The sequence below is a fragment of the Ambystoma mexicanum genome, chromosome 1p (assembly GCF_040938575.1).
Source record: "Ambystoma mexicanum isolate Mex_15411 chromosome 1p, UKY_AmexF1_1, whole genome shotgun sequence".
In the NCBI taxonomy this organism is placed as follows: Eukaryota; Metazoa; Chordata; class Amphibia; order Caudata; family Ambystomatidae; genus Ambystoma; species Ambystoma mexicanum.
The window spans coordinates 346,738,593-346,758,628 of record NC_090921.1 but is presented as its reverse complement, the minus strand read 5'-3'; the positions used below and the strand labels follow the sequence as shown (position 1 = coordinate 346,758,628).

The 20,036-nt window shown below is 45.4% G+C and overlaps 1 protein-coding gene across 1 annotated transcript in view; it reads right to left on the bottom strand.

Moving 5' to 3' along the window:
* Positions 1–20,036, bottom strand: part of MAP1S (microtubule associated protein 1S) — a 417,220-nt gene that overhangs the window by 280,527 nt on the left and 116,657 nt on the right. The window contains exon 2 of the mRNA XM_069648622.1: positions 5,126–5,227. Within this exon, the coding sequence (XP_069504723.1) occupies positions 5,126–5,227 (102 nt within the window). The remainder of the gene's footprint in view (positions 1–5,125; positions 5,228–20,036) is intronic.

Sequence of the window (20,036 nt, the reverse complement as noted above, 5' to 3'; positions counted from 1 at the left end):
TTTTAACTCAACTGCTGTGGTACTTTATACTTTCCCTGACCTTCCGCCAAAAATTAAATGTCTCAATTTGGGCTGCAAAGCTCGCAGACAACGGGGACAAAATTGGGGCACTTAGAATGTGCCAGCCAAGCAGGCCGTGGCATTTGGGAGAGAAGCCAGTTCGCATTTGCACATTGAGGCGTACTACATAGACGGATTCCAAACTTCAAGTTCTCACAGATGCCTATACTACGTGATGTTGCAAATAAAGAATGTGAAGGACAGCGCCCAGATGAGGCCCACAAGTCGCACTGGAAGTATAAGGGTCTATTGTTTTTTGATCTTGAGACAGGGACCATGCCGAAAGAACTACATTTGAAGGGCGTGCGCAATAACGTAAGAGACGATAAGGCAGAAAATTCAGAAAGTAGACAGAGTTTCATTTTAGGTCGGTATACGAAAAATCGTTGTCAAGAGCACGGTCCGTTTTACAGACTGCATTACGAAGAGACACAATGGAAATTTCAAATATAATGTAAGTAAATCTTTACACGCTTTTATACCGGAATGAAGATTTAATGAATGGATGCATGAATGAAGAGCTAGGAAAAGCAAGTAAAACTGTTTGTAGTGGGCACATGGGCATGCAGGTCCACTGGTCTCACCGATCTCGGTCCTTGGCCCAGCCACTTTTCCCTGCACTGCCTACCTGCACTACGGGACTGTCTGTATCCTTCAGCCCCTTCTCCCGTCATTTATCTTGCACTTGCCACCAGCTGGCCCTATTTAATTTGTATTCAACTAACCGTGTACAGCCCTTCCCCATGCGCGATCAGAAAGACACCTGGCCTAGTAGGATCGTTATCCGTCTGCCCTTGTTCCCCACCTGCCTCGTCACGCCTAGAAACACTTGAGTATAGGCGCGTTACAAATGCCATATCATATCATTCCTCACGCATGTAGACTAACTGTCGTTTATCATTGTGTGTTGGCCTCGATTTATCTCGTTACTTTTCAAATTGATTTTAGAGACGAACATACTCCATTGAACTATCCTTGCAAGCAAATAGTTTCTGATCAGCCGTAATAAATAAAATGAGTAATATTAATGAAGTTCGGCTAGCGAGACTAATTATCATTTTTTTGTTTTCATAACAGGTATTTGATCCCATTCTGGCACTGCCATCTGTTTGAGACGCCGGCGGATGGATTCTTCAGCAGACACCTGCAGCTTCGTGCCAACAACTGGTGCACAATCACCATATTATGGGACGATCGTCAAGGGCCCACATGCCCTTACACTACTAGTGGCTAGAAGCAACATAACCTTTAGGCTGGACTAGTGCCTAGTTGATGGAACAGCCTTGCGGTTCACCGTGCTTCCAAAGTGATTCTTTTTACGAAAATGAACACCCTGTGTATCAAAGGAACAGCGCGTGACTCAAGATGAAACGGAACAGTTATTGCGGATACAGACAAAAGAAAATAAATGGCTTCCGGAGTTCATATGGCAATTGCTGAATATTCTCTAAACATTTAATGTCGAATAAATGTACTTTACCAAATGTACCGTGTTGCTGTTTCATTTTAAAGTACAGTTTCATATTCTGAATTGTGGCGCGCTTGTGTTGTGAGCTGATCTGTGTTGGTTTCCGGGTTCTGTGTGGAGTTGCGCAGAAGACGACTGGGCGCGTTTGCCTACGCAGCACAGTAACGTCACGGGGAGAGGTGGGGAATATGAATGTTTTGATAATGTCAGGCTCAGGGGCGGGGGAATTGATTTAGTGCCGCAAAAGCAGGTCAGCCAGGGCGATCGGGGAAAAGATAGGATTATCAGAAAATGGCAGCTCCCTGGTGCTCGTTTTCGCATGCGTTTAATGGACGAAAACTCGGGTAAGGTCCATTGGAAAGTTTTCTAAAATCGAGCCACATAGGCTTAAAAAAACATGGCCGACCCGTAGGGACAAAAATTTTTACTAGACCATGCCTTTAAGTCAATCGATTATATAATTTGTTTCTGGTCTTCATCACTTCTCATTATTGTACAGGCAAACTTCGGTGAAATGCCTAAATGGGTCATTTTAGGTCCTCGGATCGATGTTGATATTCAAATTAACAGAAATACAACACTTTCTCTGAAGTAAAACCCAGCTGGGAAATATATTTGTCAACTAAACTTCCAGGAGTTTCTGTACTACCCTAAAGGACGGGATCATTTGTTATGTAGTACACTTCCTACAAAATAAAATTGCAAGAAGTCTTCAGTCTCTTCCAGTTATAGTGTATACTAAACTGGACCTGCTGTGGAAATCCAATTAATAAGATACAAATCCACCGCTCTTTCTGCTAAAACTATTCACACTCGAGTCATGCAAGACGGCCAAGAGTGGTAAAAAAAAAAAAAAAGCAACCAACAAAACAGTATGTTAAGTACCCATTAATTTACTACAGAGCGCTCCACTAGTCTGGCCTTTTTTTGTACTAGTGCCCAGAATATGTTGCACTCTTCAACAGAGCAAACTTGATATAACAAGACAACTGGTTTTAGGAGTTTAGTTTGATTAGTGAATGTAGGCAGGGATGGTGACAAGAGACAAAGTTGCATTGATAGGCCGGGCAGTTTTGAAGTGCTTCCCACAGGTGTTTATCCACGTGGAATCACATTTTGCACCCATGTGGTCAAGACAATTGCGACCCATGCTGCAATGATTATTCAGGTCTGCTGCCTTCCTTGTCTTCCGTCTCCAGCCCCATCCTCAAACTGAAGCACTCCGTTTTCAGAGAAGCGCCATCCAAGCATCCCTAGGCAGTAAAAGCCACATGCCATTTATACCACTCCAAGAGAACAAAAAAAAAAAAAATAGGCATTGCAGTGTCATCCTTTGGAGCAAAGAAAGGTCAAAAAACAGTTGATTCATCTAAAGAAGGAAAAATAAATAAGAAATTCATGTATTGATGCTGTCCATCACAAAGTGTGAAAGAAGTGGCAACGTGCAGCACAGTCAAAGTCTGCAGAATGCATGCAAGGCAGGACTGTCAAGGCATGTTAAATGGGATAGTGATCCATACCAAAATAAATTATTCCTTAGACGTCTGGCATTCTGAGCAGTTTTTACGGAGGGCCAGGTTAAAAAATAAATACATTTAAAAAATCAAGCAACTTAAAAACAAAAAAGGATTTTGTGATCCAGGCACACACACTAATTGCTATCCATAAACATGAAACAAAGCTGATTTGCACTTCACAGATGTTTCTTTAATAACAGTGTGTCCTTGCAAACAGATATTACTTACAAATTAGGCAATAACAGCACACACAGGTAGTCTTGGGGTAAAGTGCATTTTCATAAGAGCATTATTAGATTATGTATGTATACCTAGGGTGACCAGATTTCCAAAACGAAAAACCGGGACAACCAACATTAAAGAGGGACTACCCATCGCAGCCCGCCAATTACCGCACTTCCCCCCCCCCCAAACACGCCCCTACAACCACCACCCAATCATTTCCAGCACTTCTGCTTTCTATAAAACTGTATATGATCTCATTTGTGCAGTTTTGTCTGAGAAACTTGGCATTTCAATCCAAACAGGCGTTTTCTCCAATTGATAAACATAGCTTGTTATACACTCCTTTCCAAGCCAGTCTCTGTGGTACCGTCAGTAAGTGTTGTGACTTGTACCTGAAAGGTTGGGGGTTCGAGCCAATCCTCCAACTTAAAAATCTGAAAGTGTGAAATAACGGACAATTTTAATGACCGTAGCCAAGTCTGGTCACCCTATTTATGCCAGGTGAAGGGGGACTGAGGACAATATTTGTAACAGAGCCGGAGGCCAGTATTTACATATATCTATTTTGACAACGTCAGTCAGTCCATCCATCCATCCATCCATCCATCCAAAAACCGGGCCACTAGTCAAAAGAACAGGAAGGGTTCAGAGGTGCCATGAAAACTTCCACAGTCAACACTAAAGTATTCTATACCGCAAGGGATCAATTAACTGAAGGGAGACTGCGTACTCGTGCAAGAAAGAAGTCAAGCCTGGAAAGGACCTGCAGAAAGACAGGTCGCTAGCTCAGCAGACACTTGCCTCGAGTATGCGAGATCCCACTTGCAGCTGTTGCAAGGGAACAGCTGCCATTCTGAACGGCAGGACAGGATGCCAAATTGGGAAATGAAACATGTTACCAAGTCACAGCAAAGAATCTACAAGGTAGCAGGATGGTCCGCCCTTTAGAAGCAAATTCATAAGGGACTTACTAAAAACCTCAAATATTTGCTTCCAATGCCAAAGACCGGGGTCACAGAATAACCAATTCGAACGTTTGTTGCAATGCCTGGTGTCAATTTACAGCAGGAAGGTTATCCAGCGCTCAGTAAACCATCTACAGACCCAGCAATGTGCTTTTTAAATACACCGTATTCAAAATAACAAATAGACACCTATGAAAAAAGCCTAGGCAACACATTTTAAAACCGCCCACCAGTGAACGTCGAAGAACAGACACTTAATTTCAGAACGCACAGCAAAAGCTGGGGGGGCTTTTTTAATGTAATGCATTTGTACTTGGGACCAACAACAACAGTCGGAAAAACCGGTGGTTTGTTCCCAGGACAGACCACCTAGAACCAGACCCTGGCGCTTCCCAAAACGCATGTATCAACACAGCAGCAAAGTTGGCCCTTAATAGTGCGCCTGCAGTTACCCTGCTCTACTGCACTTTCTGATAAAAGTGTCAGCGGCACAGCTTGGTGTCGGTCTCTTATCCACTCTAAACGGTCACCTCGGTCTTTTCAGAAATGAAGTGGACCAATGTTTAGCCTCCTTTGCTCAGCAATCTAAATAAGGGACCCCGCCCCCACAGGGTGCCTTAACCCAACAGCTTGAGAAGCGGCACACGCCAATCACTGCTCAAGGTTTGGAACAGCGGTTGTGCGTTTGGCCAACACAGTCTTACTAAAATTAAGTACATTCCCAAGTTTTTTTTTCGGATGGGGAAGAGATACAAGGCACATAAAAGTAGGCACAGTGAAGGCAAAGATGATCACAAAGCTACAACCAAGACTTAAACGTACTAAAATGAGGGCCCGATTCTGCATTACCCACGATACATTCATATATAAAAACATTTCCTTAGTCTTACCTTTAACAACGGTGGAGAACGTTGCAGAATGCCTTGAAACGAATAGCTTCAGCTGTTCATCCAGGTTGGAAGCCACCGTGTCAACATCCCAAGACTGAATGCCTGGAGAAAAGAAAAAAAAAAACAGGACAAAAAGGTCAAACAAATACATCACGGAGGGTGGTAGTAACAAACCCCACCTCCCCATTCTCCGCCTTCTAGTGTAAAACCATTAAATGCTAATTCTTAATTTGCTCAAGCAAAATAGCCTTCTCTTTCGCTGTACATGTAAAGCGTCCAGCTACCCCTGCGGCCAAGCTCCCACAATATGAAAAATAGTGAATGAATAATGGTGTGTGGATGACCTCCTGCAGTGAGGACACGGATGGGAAGAGACCCCTCCAGGCGTGGGCACTCAACATCTCCATTATTGGGGATTTTCGTAATATATATTCAACACGTGGCACAAAGATGGCATAAGTTTCGAGTTGGATTAATGGTTTAAGTACAGTTCTTAGGAGACGATTCCATGATAGGGTAAATCGTGTCTTAGGGTGTCCATCATATTAGGATCACTGCTTCCACATGAATCCAGGTTCTCCCTCCAGGACAGGGATAGAATATGCAGGCGTTTTAACTCTTACCTCTTGATTAGGAGTGGTTTAGAACAGACATCCATGGGGAATATGCATTGATCAAATCAAAAAGGATGTTCCCATTTTGGATCAATGTAAACGAAAAGGTGTCCCATGAAGGATACCCTAAGTGCATCAGGGTGATTCCTATCCCATAGTGTCATTGTCTCTGTGTGGCAAATATCCCCTAAACACTCAATGATATGGAATCCAGTGCGGCATTTTCAATCCAAAATTTAGTAGTATATCCCGTAATTTCCCTTCAAACCTTTACCAGGTTCTCTCCGACAAAGTTACCTTAGTTTCTGACCCATACAATGAAACAGGAATGACTTGTTGGTAATACGCAAGAGCCATAATTCTTGATAATTGATCATACTTCTCTTGGATAATTGCTTGTGAAATGGCCGTGATCAATTTCTTTCCAACTGTCAATAGATAAGCTTCACTATTATTCTGAACACCTATAACACCCAAGTAAATATACTGATGAACCAGCTCCAATTGTACATTGTGGAGAAGTTGCACGTAAATAGATAAGGCATCTAATACCCTTTGTAAACCTTGCAGAGTCTTCGACATTAAAACCAACTCATCAGCATAAAGTAAGGCTGGAATTGCCCTAGAAACCAATCTTGGGGCCTCAGTGATCATATCTTCAAAAGCCTGGCCCACATCAGAAATAAAAATACAAAAATTGGAGTTGTGGCAAGGATACATCCCTGCCTCAACCCTCTGCATGGGTCAAATGGGTCAATTGACATAGTCAGATCACCCTCCAGCGTCAATCTGACTTGTATCTTAGTATTCATGTTTAATGCTTCCATCAATTCGATAATGTAAATAGGACATCTAGTGAGCTCCAATTTGTCCAAAATAAGCTCTTTGGACAGAATCAAATGCAGCTCGTAAATTAAACCCAAAAATACAAAGGCTGCTTCACAGCTGCTGACAGATCCATGTAATGGTGAACAAATTAAAGGCCATTCCAAGGCCTGCAACACAAACAGTCTGATACGGGTCACACATATGATGTTCATAGGTCCACCTGTTAAAGTCTCTAAGAACAAAACGAGAGAAGATCTTGCCCGGAGCATCAAGAAGTGCTATAAGCCTGTAATTCGAAATACAAGACCGATCACCCCTCTTGAAAACGGGGACAATCACAGATCACTGCCAGGTCCTCAAGTCAGCCAGCTACCTTGCGAATAAACTCAGCTTCTCCGGTGGACAGCACGCCACCAGAATCCAAGACTTCAAATCGGCCACTGCAAAAAAATGACCAGAAAACAAGTCTTCTCTGCATACACCACAAAACTATGGAACGCCCCCCCCCCCCTCCCCAGTAAGTGTGTTAAAAACTAGGCTGTTTGCCCCTCTTCTGAGAGTGTAGAATCTGGGCGTTTCTCAAAGAGCGCATATTTCAACCTAAATGCCTTTTATCTGCTCTGTCTTTGCTATACCCTACTACCAACTACAGTTGGGCCTACTGATTGCTGCTGTAGCCACTGCAACGCCCCCCCACCAACTAGCTGTTCATCTCCGTTATGTTGTTTCAGCCCACTCCCATCCCCCAATCTTCCGTCCACGCTGTTCAGGCATTCCCCTGCGGTGGGTTACCTGCTTGTGCTTCTGTGTGCCTCCTTCAGTGTGAAACCTCCTCCTTCAGTGTGAAACCTCCTCCTCCGGTGTTCCCTGTAGTGCGCGGTTCTGGGCTGTGCTTTTCCTGCCTCAATCACTCTCCCCACTTTCCTCCTCGCACCCTCAGCGTGCTCCAATCTCTCCCAACTTCTCTACTCCATCTCCGATCCTACCCCCCCCCCCTCACTAAATCTGGAAGGAGAACGGTCATTAGTTCCTCTTGATCTCCAACCCAGGCTTACGCCGATGCCTACATCAGCGATTCCTCCAGATAAGGCTCACCAACATCCTCTTTGTCGTTCCCTCTCCAGACCTATGGACCACTCACGTCTGTTCTCCCTTTCTCCACCTCTCCCATTAATGGTGGCATCCGGCGGGAAGTCCTCTTGGCCCCCTTCCAATCCTCCGAGATCATTAACATCCATCTAAACTGTACCGTCGTCATGGTCCAGGGCTCGGAGCACAATCTCCTCCTTCTTGATGGGCGTCTCCAGCGTCTATCAACTTGTACACCTCCTTCCTCTGCTGCCTCTCCAACACCCACCTCCTCCGCTCTGGCCCCTATGCCACCTCCGTCTGACTCGGCCCACTCTCAGGCCTTAGTACCGCCTCTGCTGGGTGTACCTCACTCCTGCACCCCACCCCGGAAGTCTTTCAAATGGGGCAACTTGGTCCACATAGGTACTCTCCACTCTGCTGTAAAACAATGTGCCACCTCCTCGAAGACCTTGACATGGATGCCCTTGCTCTAACTGAGACATGGTTCACGGCCAGCTACATGATAATTTTTGACACTCCTCCCCAAGGGCTACAAGATCCGCTCCAAGCCCAGAACCAACCAGCCCAGAGGTGGAGTGGCCCTGATATTTCCGGAGTGGATCCCCTGCTTCGGTCATTGCTATGCAGGCCTACTCCTCCTTTGAATAAAAGGTCTACAGGACATTCTCCTGGCCAGCTCACCTCCTTCCTCAGAATGGGCTGACCGCTCTGCCGTCCTTGCCTTGACTTCTGAACTCCTCGGGACTTCAACATCCACCTCAATGCTTCCAATCCCTCCTCTGGGCTCTTCTGGAACCTTTGCACCTCACTCTGCCTTTCCATTCTACTCTCTGGTTCAACACACTCTGCAGGACACACCTTGGATGGTCGCATCTCCTCAGACACCCCCTCCCCCTCTCACCACCCCTCTCTCTGGGACAGCCACTTTCTGCTCCCTCACCTGAAACTTCTTCCTCCCCTCAAGCAAAACCCGCCCCAGCACTGCCACCCTTTTCAGTCATTTGGCCCGTGAAGCAAGTGTCAGTGGATGCCTTTGCCTCAATTTCCTCTGCTCCTCCTCGTATGGCTGACTCACACTCCGACTGAGCCCCATCTTATCTGCATCTTTCCATCTTCAACAATCTGGACACCCTTGCCTCCGACTCAGACCTCGCCGCTCTGAAATGCAAGTGCAGTGTGGCTGAGAGGAAGTGGAGGGCTTCTGATGCATCCTCTGACAAACTGGCCTGCCATCTGCCCCCAAGGCAATACAGACTGTCCTCTCCAAGAAGAAGGCCCATATCCAAGTCTGTGTTTCTGTGGCCTCCAACAGTCAGTCAAACTCTAAAATCTGCAAGGCACGTGCCAATCCTACTGTGGCTCTTGTTCCCTCATAGGCCCTCTGTACAGCTCACGGCTCACATTTCACAACTGAAACTTGGGCCATCCTACCCACGCTTTCCTCTTCCTCCCACTTTCCCCTTTCACATGCCCCTTTGGCCACCTCTAGCACCTCTTCCTTCTCTGACAAAACCAGACTATGTCTCTAGACAAGTCTGATCTATGAAAGTGTCATCCAAACAGGTGTTCCCTGCTCTTCCAGAACCATCAAGGACCACAATGCCACCCTAGCACCAGCCTTGGCAGATTTCCGCAATCACTTTCACCACTAGATCTTTTTCCTCCCTCATCAAGCACTCCCTTGTGGACAAAAAAAAAAAAAAAAAAAAACACATTCCACCGCCATCCTAATCCTACATGTCTGGCAAACTATCGCCAGATTTGTATAAAACCTTTCCTGGGCAAACTCCTGGGGCCATCCGATCTCCACCTTCTCTTCTAGCTTTCAAGGTTATGCGGATGACTCCGCTCCTTCAGGCTTTCCTCGCCTCCTCTCCTCCCTCATTCCCGACTGTATCTGCGATTCAAGATTGGTGCACCTCCAACGATCTTTGCCTGAATGCCAGAAAGACTGAGATCCTTCTCATTGGGACTCCTGCTCCAGCTGTCCCTCTCTGGCCGCCCTCCTTGGGCCCTCTACCCACACCTTCTTAGGAGGCAAAAAGCCTCGGCGTCATCTTCGACTCACTCTCCTTACATCACAGACCTTGACAAAAAGGCCTACTTCCAGCTGCACCTCCAACACCTCTACCTTTGCGCACCCCCCCTGCTCCCAAGAAGCCCATTGTCTCCAGAGCTCTGGTCCTCTCCAGGCCAGACTACTGCAAGTGCCACTGCCAATCTGCCTATCTCTCTTCGCCCCCTGCAACTAATCCAGGAGGACTGCAAAACATATCCTTGGCCTCATGCCCAGGGACCATCTATCTCTCCAGCCCTGACATCTCTCCATTGGCTCCAGGTGGCTGCAAGGATCAAGTGCTTTCTGGGGCCGGGGCACGCATTACATCCAACTCTTCTGAAATGACTTCCTTCTAGATCACTTTGCTCGGCTACCTCCAACTCTGCGGGTCAGACGCTTCTCCAGGCAGAGAGTGGGGAGGTAGATACTCTCCTCTGCCTGTACCTCTCCCTCTGGAATGGCCTCCCTGCACCTCTCAGATTTCAGCCAGACCACCTGAAGTTCCAGAAGCAACTCAAGGCCATCCTTCTCTCCTCTGCCTTCACTCCCTTGCTAACTTACCTGTCTGCTGCACCGACTAGTTGCTGGATTCCCTCAATCTCACTGGGTACCAGGCACCTCCACGACCAGTCTTGCTTTGCACTGCCTCCTGGCCTACAGCACACTTAGGGGCTGTAACTGTAACCCCTGCAGCCCCCCCCCTGCCTCATTCCACCTACCAAGAGCCATGCTATCCTGATCGCAAGCCCCCCTGCTGCAGCCCCCCAAAATCCCCCCCCACAACCCCTCCTCCACCCCCATCTTCTCTTGCACTTCCCATTCTCCTTCCTCCTGCACCTCGTCGCACTTGCACAATCCGAATGACATGGCCTGACAGGATAGTTTGTCTTGCCCTCACCAAGTCTTTCCTCCCTTGTCCTGTGGTGCCTAAACACTTATGTACAGGCATGTTATCAACACCACATATCCACATCAGACTCCCTTCTACGCTCCTACAATTGAGAAAAGAACAAGACCCACCTCTTCAAGGAGTCTCCTCAACACCTAGCCCATCACATTGCTCATCGCGCCACCCGACTGCTAGCCTCCCCGTTACAGCTGTACCCCACCACTCTGCCCCTCTGTACTGTTGTACCCACGCCGTGTATCTTTTCTGTTACCTCTGAAAAGCACTCCATTATGTATCTTGATTAAGCGCTCTGTTGCTGCTCAAAGCTAGGTCTGTGCTCAATAAATACCATAATACAGTTCACAGTTTTCAGAAACACCCTACTATATTATAAATTATGCAACACTAAGCACAGTGATCATTTCACTTCAAAGGTTATTGGTTTCTTTTAACAAGAGATGCGGTAGGTTTAATGAAGGGTAACTACTTAAAATACCTTATGAAGTGATGGCACCCCAGGTTAGAACAGCGAAAAGCAGCCAAATGTCGCCAGTCGATTAAGCCTGTTAAATCCCATAAATGCTGTGGTCAGTAATATCAATTATGCAAATATACCAAACCAGTGTTTTGGTGTTACTGTGAGATAGCTCAGTAAGTAAATGTTCTTACTACACTGATCAATATATCAGTGTAGTAAGAACATTTCTATCCAGAAAGTCATAACTTGAAAACCTAGTGATGCAAACCTCACATCTTCCTCCTATTCTCGATTTGAAACTGGAGTTGTAATCTTCAATTGCATTTAATAAGCAGGGGTGAATATTTCTCGGTCTGCTTTATGGAATTGGTCACGATTTTGAGTCCGCAAAATGTCAAACTTAACTAAGAGTGATGTATGGCACGCCAGACATGTTAACAGTTAAACAGTTAAACAGTTAAATTGCAAACGTCTAACGCTTATGCTGTACTTCGCCCAAGGGAAGGAGAAAAGGAGGCCTTGCAAGGAAGACTGGATAAAACGAGGCACGCAATCTAGGACCTGCATGGGTAGTGGGGGGGAGGGGAGGAATAGAATCGAACCAGTTTTTCAGAGAGGAGCTAAATAGGGAATTGGGAAGCACAAATGCACACTGCCAAAGTACAGCAATGGCGGGCACTGCTGAAGGAGGAGGGGTGGTAAAGCAGAGGTCGTTTAGGGAGAAGCAATGGTGTAATGGGCCACCCCGCAGCCCACACGGTGCGGGGGATCCAACAGCACATGTAATGGGGCTTGGCCCTACTTGGAGAAATCTTCTATTTTTTTTAATTTCACTCTGCATTCATAAAGGCATTTCATTATGAAAGCAGAGTGACTACAAAAAGAACCTTTTTTTGAAGTCAGAGGTATCCCTCCACCCAGAGGTCTTTTGGTTGTAGCCCGATAGAAGGTCAGGGGCTAAAACCAAAAGGCTATAGCTAGCCCTGAATGCCGCCAGTCCCGACAATAGCTTAGCCCCTGAACTTTTCCAGACCTAGCAACACCCCTGCCCCCACCCCATGCCATGGAAGACCCTAGGCTGGAGGCCTCCATGTCATGGGGTGGAGGTGGTGGGGGTAAAGCCCTAGGACTTCGAAAAGAAAGTTTATTTTTGAAGTCACTCTGCATTCATAAATTATTTCCGTTCTGGTTCGGTCCTTAACGGAAATAATATCTTTATGAAGTCAGAGTGACATGATGTGTGAGTGTATGGTGAAAGGGTGCACACTTAAATGTATGGATGGCTGGGTGTGTGTATATGGTGAATGGCGTGTGTTTAGGGGCACAACAAAACCTACATTTTGGAGGGGCTAATCCTTCCAATGTTGGGAGAGGCACTAACTTCACGGACGGTGGGGGATGGGCAAACATTTGTGTGAGGGCATCTAACTTCTTTACAAATTGTAATGAGGCTATTCTAGTGCAGCTTCAATGTTACAAGGAGTTAACTCCCTCCTTTAAGGTTGAAAGCTCCCACTTCTGGACTGCTGCGAGAATGAGTTGTCTCTTCTTACCTCTCCATCCTTCCAATCACTCCTCTGGCATGAAAGTACTAAACCCAAATCACTATTTCAATTGCCTAAAAAATTTGGCATTTGAATGCAGGCATGAACAATGAAAATGCTTTGTTAGTAATTGCTGGGCCATTGTTAACAGCGAAACCCACATGCCGTAACATCCGTGTCCTGGTCTGTCTGGCAACTGCTCTGAAGGTCAGCCAGGTCGAGTCAACATAGCCCAACATTTCAAAAACTCTAGAAAAACCAACAGTTTAACCCAAGTAATGCAGACTACGAAGTAGTACAAAAATCCTTCGCAGACAAAATACATACTGCACAATCTTCTATTGCCACCGCAAGAAAGATAAACACGTGTGACGCCCAAAATGTCAATACTCAATCTAAACATTAACCAATCCTCCTTTTTCTTTTGAACCTATAACTGACTCCTTAATTAAAACCTTGGTAAAGATGTGTCCTACCACTTGTCAAATGGACATATTACCTTCTAAGATTCTTTTACAACACCTGGAGATCTCTGCAGCTTTAACTCGTTTTATAAACGCCTCCTTCTTGCGCAATGACGTACCAGATTTGTTGAAAAGTGCTAGTCACATCGCTGTTGAAAACAAACCAACCTTGATCCTACAGCGTTTTCCCAACTACAGGCCTATCACTAACACACAATTTCTATTAAAGATAGTTGACAAGATTGCAGCCAGTCAGTTCCCACAACATATTGCGAAATCTAACATTGTGCGTCGTCGGTAGTCTGGTTTTAGCACTACACATGGGACGGAAACTGCTATGTAGACATACAATTGGAAATTAATCCCAGCCCTATTCTTCCTCGTCCCAGCACTTGTGTATGAGGCATAGCCTCATACACAAGTACTGGGATGAGGTAAAGATAATGACTGGCTTAGCTACCTGTAATCTTCCTTACTCCTAGTCCCACTCGTCCTCATCCCAGTACATACCTATGAGGCAAGGAGCCTCATACGTGAGCACTGGGACAAGGAAGAGGGATGTGGAGGTAATTCTGGGCCAAGGAGCTGATTTTGGAAGTTGGGGTGGGAGGGAATGGATGTGTGTGGGGGGGAAATTGTGCAACAAATCAGAAAGGTTGTCCACGCTAAGCAGGCATGATATGTGGTATTAGGGGCTAGAGAGGCATTTTGGTGCAGCCAGTCTAGTCTTTCCTCAGTATGGTATGACTTTTTTTTATAACTGGGCATTTCTGATAAAGCCGTCCTGCTAAGTGTAATTACCTGGCTAGACAGGCATTTGGGTGCTGCCAGACTAGCCGTTTCTTACTGCGGCATTGTATATTTTTCTGGGCATCTGTGATCAAATTAAACGATACAAGTCACACACCTGTATACAAATGTTTCTAGGTGCGACAAGGGAAGATAGAGGGAGGACAAGACAAACAATCTTACTAGGCCGCGTGTCATTCAGATTGTGCAGGTGCGAGAACGAGAAGTGCAAGGAGAAAGGGGGGGGTGGGAGTGCAAGGGAGAGAAAAATAGGGCAGCAATGTTCAGAGTAAGTGCAGCCAGGGCGGCTCTGGGCAGTTCAAGGAGAACAAGGGACTGTAGGGTTACAGTTACAGCCAATAAGTGCGTGGTAGGCCCAGAGGCAGTGCAGGGGAGACTGATCATCAAGAAAAAGTCTGGACTCAGTGAGACTGAGGGTAGCCAAGCAACCAGTCGGTACAGCAGACAGGTAGGCCAGCAGGGGAGGGAGAGAGAGAGAAAGCAGAAAAGAGTTTTGAGCAACTTCAGGATCTTCAGGTAATACGGCTCAAGTTTGAGAGGGGGCAGGGAGGCCTTTTCAGAGGGAGGCACCTGCAGAGGAGAGATCTACCCGCCCCCTCCCCCCCACTCTCTGCCTGGAGAAACATCCAACCCTTAGAGGGTTGGAGGTAGCCGAGTGAAAGGCTTGAAAAGGAAGGTATTTTGGAAGGAGTGTTGGTTGTAGTGTGGGCCTGAGCCCAGAAAGCTTTGTGGACAATGCAAAGGGTCTTGTACTTGATCCTTGCAGCAACCAGTGGAGCGATTTCAAGGCTGGAGAGATCCGATCACTGGGCTTGAAGCCAAGGGTAAGTCTTGCAATCCTGTTCCGGAATAGTTGGAGAGTAGAGGAAGGCAGGTTGAGAGAGAGGCCATTGCAGTAGTCCAGCCTAGAGAGAACCAGGGCTCTGGGGACAGTGAGCTTCTGGGGAAGTGAGAAAGGGAAGAGTCCCTTTGAGGAGGAGCAGCTGGTAGTGCGACTTCTTGGCGATGTCTCGGGTGTGAGGGGAGAAAGAGTCAAAGATTACGTTTTTGCCTCGCAGGAAGGCAAAGTAGAGGGCCCAAGGTGGGCAGCCAGAGTGCAAGAGGGAAAGCAGGGGCCCCAATGAGAAGGATCTCCATCTTATTGACATTAAGGGAGCGATTGTCAGAGGCGCACCAATCCTGAACCCCGGATACAGTCAGGAAGGTAAAGATCAGGTGGGCCAAAGGAGCCAAGGAGAGTTTGAACAACTAGGGTGAGAATGGAGCCCTGGAGAACGCCACAGCTATAGAGAGATGGGGCAGAGAGAAAGGGACCACATTGCACCTGGGAGGGGTGGTCCAACCGGAAGGAAGACACTCGAGGGCCTGATCTGTGATGTCCAGGTTCTCATGGAGATGATCAGGATGGCGTGGTTGACGTGTCAAAAGCAGAGGAAACATCAAGGAGGATGAGGACAGAAGTAATGCAGTAATCAAGGTTAGAGATCAGATCTTCACAGGTGTTCAGGAGAGCAGTTTCAGTGCCTCTGGCAGCTCTGAAGCCAGACTGATGGTCATGGAGGCAACCAACAGATTCAATCTGGGAGATGGACAGTTTTTTCTAACAGTTTAGGGGTGATGGAGATTGGGCAATAGTTTGCCGGGCAGGCAGGAAAGGCAGAAGGCTTCTTGATGAGAGGTTGCACAAGGGAGTGCTTAAGGGTAGAGGGGAAGTTCCATTGGTGAAAAAGTGATTTCAGAAAATCGGCCGAGGGTGTCAATACGGTCCTGGAAGGTTCTAGAGGAACAGGGGAGCACCTGTTTGGACAACACTTTCTCATAGATCGGACTTATCTAAAAACCTAAACCAGGTATTGTCAGAGAGAAAGGAGGAAGAGAAGTAGAGCAGGCCAAAGGGGATCTGGGAGACAAGAGTCAATGGAGGGTAGGATGTCCTGAAATTTAACAGCAAAGTGAGAGAACATAGCCATATAAAAGGACCTGGGAGGGAACAGGAGAGGTAAAGACCACAACAGGATTAACTAGTTACTTGCAGAAGAGTTTGGCCATGTTAGAGGGCACAGCGACGCGAGCTTGAACGTGTGTTCTCTTCTCAATGTGTTATTACTTCGACTGGCATTTTGGTGCAACCACTCTAGGTATGTCTAAATGTGGCCTGGCATGCTTTACTGTAATGTTATTACTGGTCTACATTGTGCAGCCAGTTGGATATATGTTTTCATTGTGGCATGGCATTTGTAATAGCAAAGCATTAATGTTCCTGTGCACTGTTGGTGACTTGCATGTATTGGAGTTACCCTACAAAACAATTACAAACACTCTGGCTTTTTAGCCAATTTCTCAGAAAGTGCGCTGTATATTTCATTAAAAACACATTAAGATCTTTCTCCTAGTACAGTGTGCGGCATACCCTTTCAACAGCACATTTGTGCGTAATGCGAAAGCGTGATAATCTAGGCCGGCCCAGGGTGTGGCGCGAGCCGTGATTTGTTGCCAAGTTGAGGGGCCCTCATCATGGCTAGCAGGGGGGGGCCCTCACATTTTGTTATGCCACTGGGGAGAAGGGGATGCATCTGGAGAGGAGTTGCAGGGAGTGAGACAATCTGACACTACTGAAATGGGAGAATAGGCGGGAAGCAGCAACTCCTATCTGGGTATAGCAGCAGAAGAGACTGACCATGAGGGGTTGCATTTCCAGGAACTGCCAACAGCAATAACTTGAGAGAAAAGCAAAAAACAGTAACTTTGAGCAGAGTCAGTAAATAAACTAATCATGAAAACATGCGCTGGTCTCATTTTGGATGCCACCTTGCCGTGCCTCTGAATAGTATTTGTTCTAGTAATGTGTTAGCATGTGCCATCCTAGCAGTCGGGATACAAGTGACGGATGTTCAACTGCTCCTCCACGAGTTGGACAGGAGCTTGGTAAGGGGTTAGTGCTATAAAACTCAGCCTCATAAGGGATTTTGCAGATGGCTTGCCTTACAGCACATCCTACACCGGATGGGGGGCCAGGAGGCAGGGGTAGAGGGGTTTGTACAGTACTCTGGCAGTGTGTCTCTATGTAGTGCTGGGCTGGTAATATGGGCATGCTCGTTAGTGTTGGGGCAGTTTGCGTGTGCAATAAATGTTGGGGCAGTTTGTGTGCGCACAGTGCTGGGGCAGTGTGTATTTCTACAGTACAATAGTGCAGGGGACAATATGTGCTGGCGAGGTTGGTGTGTACAGTACAATACTATGGGCAGCGAATGAGCATGTGTGTAGTGAAAGAGCAGCCCGTGTGCGCAGAGCAATTTCGGGGCTGTAAGACTGCATGCTGTTTGGGGATGGTGTGAGTGCAGGGTGGGACGAAGTGTGTGAAGAGCAGGCTTGGGGTGGTGTACATTGTCTAGATGTAAATTTAGAGCAGTGTTGGGGCTGTGTGCAGTGGATGGTGCGAGTGTAGAGCAGTGTGGGAGTGGAGTGGTGTGTATGCCCTCTGTTGTGGTGCAGGTGTGCCATGTAGGGTGTATGTGCAGGGCGATGTGGGTGTGCAGTGGGTGAGAGTGTACACAATGCTGGGGCGGTGTGTGTGTATGTATGTATGTATGTATGTATGTGGCTAGGGGCTTGTTAGCTGGTGTTGGCGAATGCACAGTGCTATGATCTCGGTTATAGCCAAAGCACACTTGGGCAAATGTACAAGCTTCATACTTTATAATTAAAAGGAGGTCCATCATGGTGAACACATCTCAGAACAGATTTCCATTCAATGTACCTGATAAAATCGAAAAGAAAAGCCTCACACTAAGGTTTGGCTTTGCCAACTTTCAGCCAACATTAAAAATAAAAGCATGTGTATTCAAAAAATGACATTTATCACTTCCTGACAATCATGTAGCTTCTTAGCACTCTTGTAATGAAAAAATGTTTAAGACCCACTCAATGGCACTCATTTGATCACTTTCAGTAGGATGAAAGTCTGAGTTGGTGCTGATGGGATCCAGCTGATGCATCAGTCCATTAAGCTCCTTTGCAACCTACATCTGTCAATGTAGTAATTGCCCAGCAAAACTGCACAAGCACACATTTGCTGAGCGTATTTACATGTGTTCATGAACAAAGTAGCAAAGCTGGGTTCTGTAGAATTTTGTTAATCAAAAAGAAGGGTATCCACACACCAGACAAGACAATCTAGTTTGCTGTATTTCAACACAATTGAAACAAAAACCTGTTCAGTGCTCAAAAAGTCACCATTAGGAAAACAAAGAAAAAGTTATCTGCAATTAATCAATATTTATTAATGATACAATTAATTGAAAAAGGAACAAAATTCAAACAGTATCAATCTGGTAGTTAAAACAAGTTGATAAACATACATTAATACAAAACCAATCAAGAGTAGAGGGGTAGAAAACTAGTAGCTTATAGAACAAAACGAGAAGAACAAACATTTTGGAAATAGTCATAGAAATAACTATTATTTTTATTTCATTTGTATATGGTTTATTATAAACCTTTACAAAAGACGACATTTTACAACCGTATCATCATAAAACCAAACTTAAAAACTCAAATAGTTGCAATAAAACACAAGATCATTCATAATTCAACCAAAAGTAAATACCTACTTTTCCTTTAACAATAACGACTGTTCCTGTCCCTGGAAGCACATCAAATCACATCATGTAGTTTCATCTTGAAGTTCAAGTCCACTACAGGTTTACCAATGGCTAAAACATACATCATTTTCATAGATACATTGCCATAGTACCAATGCCTCAATTCAACATAGCTCACAGACCGTTTAAGAAAGTAGCCACTTGTATGGTCAAGATAGGCATGTATCCATACATCATTTTGTACCAAATGCAATCTAAATCTAGACATAGTTATGTGAATACATTCCACAAAATAGTTAGATCTCAGACTTAACAAGGTCGGGCAAATTAACAAAATATAATGTAGTGTTTCTTCCACACCATCCAGTTTACAGAATCTACACTATTTCATATTGACAGATTTATTTCTAATGTTAAGAATTTGGTTGGTATGCATAACGTTCAACCTAAATCTCAAACGCATTTCTAACACTCCTAGATGGATACTTCAACAAATAGTTTTCCATTTCAGGAAGAAATAATTTCCAGAATGAATACGTCTGATTGTAAAGCTTTGAATCAGGTACTTTGCTCATAGACATTGACCAATCATTCCCTCGTATGATTGGTTTAAGCTTGTTAGGTTTAACAATGTACATGTAGCAATACCCAAATCCTCCAATGTTTTCACAACCTCCATATTTAGCTAACTCAAAGGACAGGCTAAATCCCTACCTGAATGTATATACAGATTAGTATCGCCAGACAACATACACTTTCTCCATAAAAGGAGCCGGTTACCAGTAAACATAGTGACTGGAGAGAGTACATACCGTAAAATCTCAATAGGCACACATTTAGGCAAATAAATAAATATGCCCCTCCATAGGATACCTTCCAGGACCCTCAGATATTCCATAAAGTCTGCTGCAAAAAGTTCTAAACCATAGATTAACCTCGGTACTACTTTCATTGTGTAGAATTCCTTTAAAGGTTTCATTGAAAACTTTCTCAAACTCATTTGTAAGACGTTGCAGTACCACTTTTGTGTTATCAAGCAAAAGGAAGTCTTCCGCATACGTGAGCCACGGTATGAGGACATTACTCAATTTGGGAGAAACCAAACCCTTATTAGCAAAAGCGGCTTTGGCTACACTAACATACAAACTGAAGATTGTTGGAGCCAACATGAAACCTTGGCGGAGACCATTCTTAGTTTCCATCTGTGAAGATAACCTACCCTCAGAATCCAATCTTATTACCAACCGTGTGTCTGTATACAATGCAATCACAATTTCCAAAAGATGGTTCGGGATCCCCAAAGCTTTTAATTTATTCCACAAAGTAGGCCTATTGACCAAGTCGAAAGCCATACTGAGGTCCATCGACACCACATAACCCTGTTTGTTTACAATTCAGAATTTGATTATTTGAGATCCAATTATGAATATCGACCAACACCAAGGAAGCAAAAATCTTAGCTTCTCAATCAGCAATAGCGATTGGTCCGTCGCTAGTGGGGGACATACAAGAACCCTTTTTGAAGATTGGCA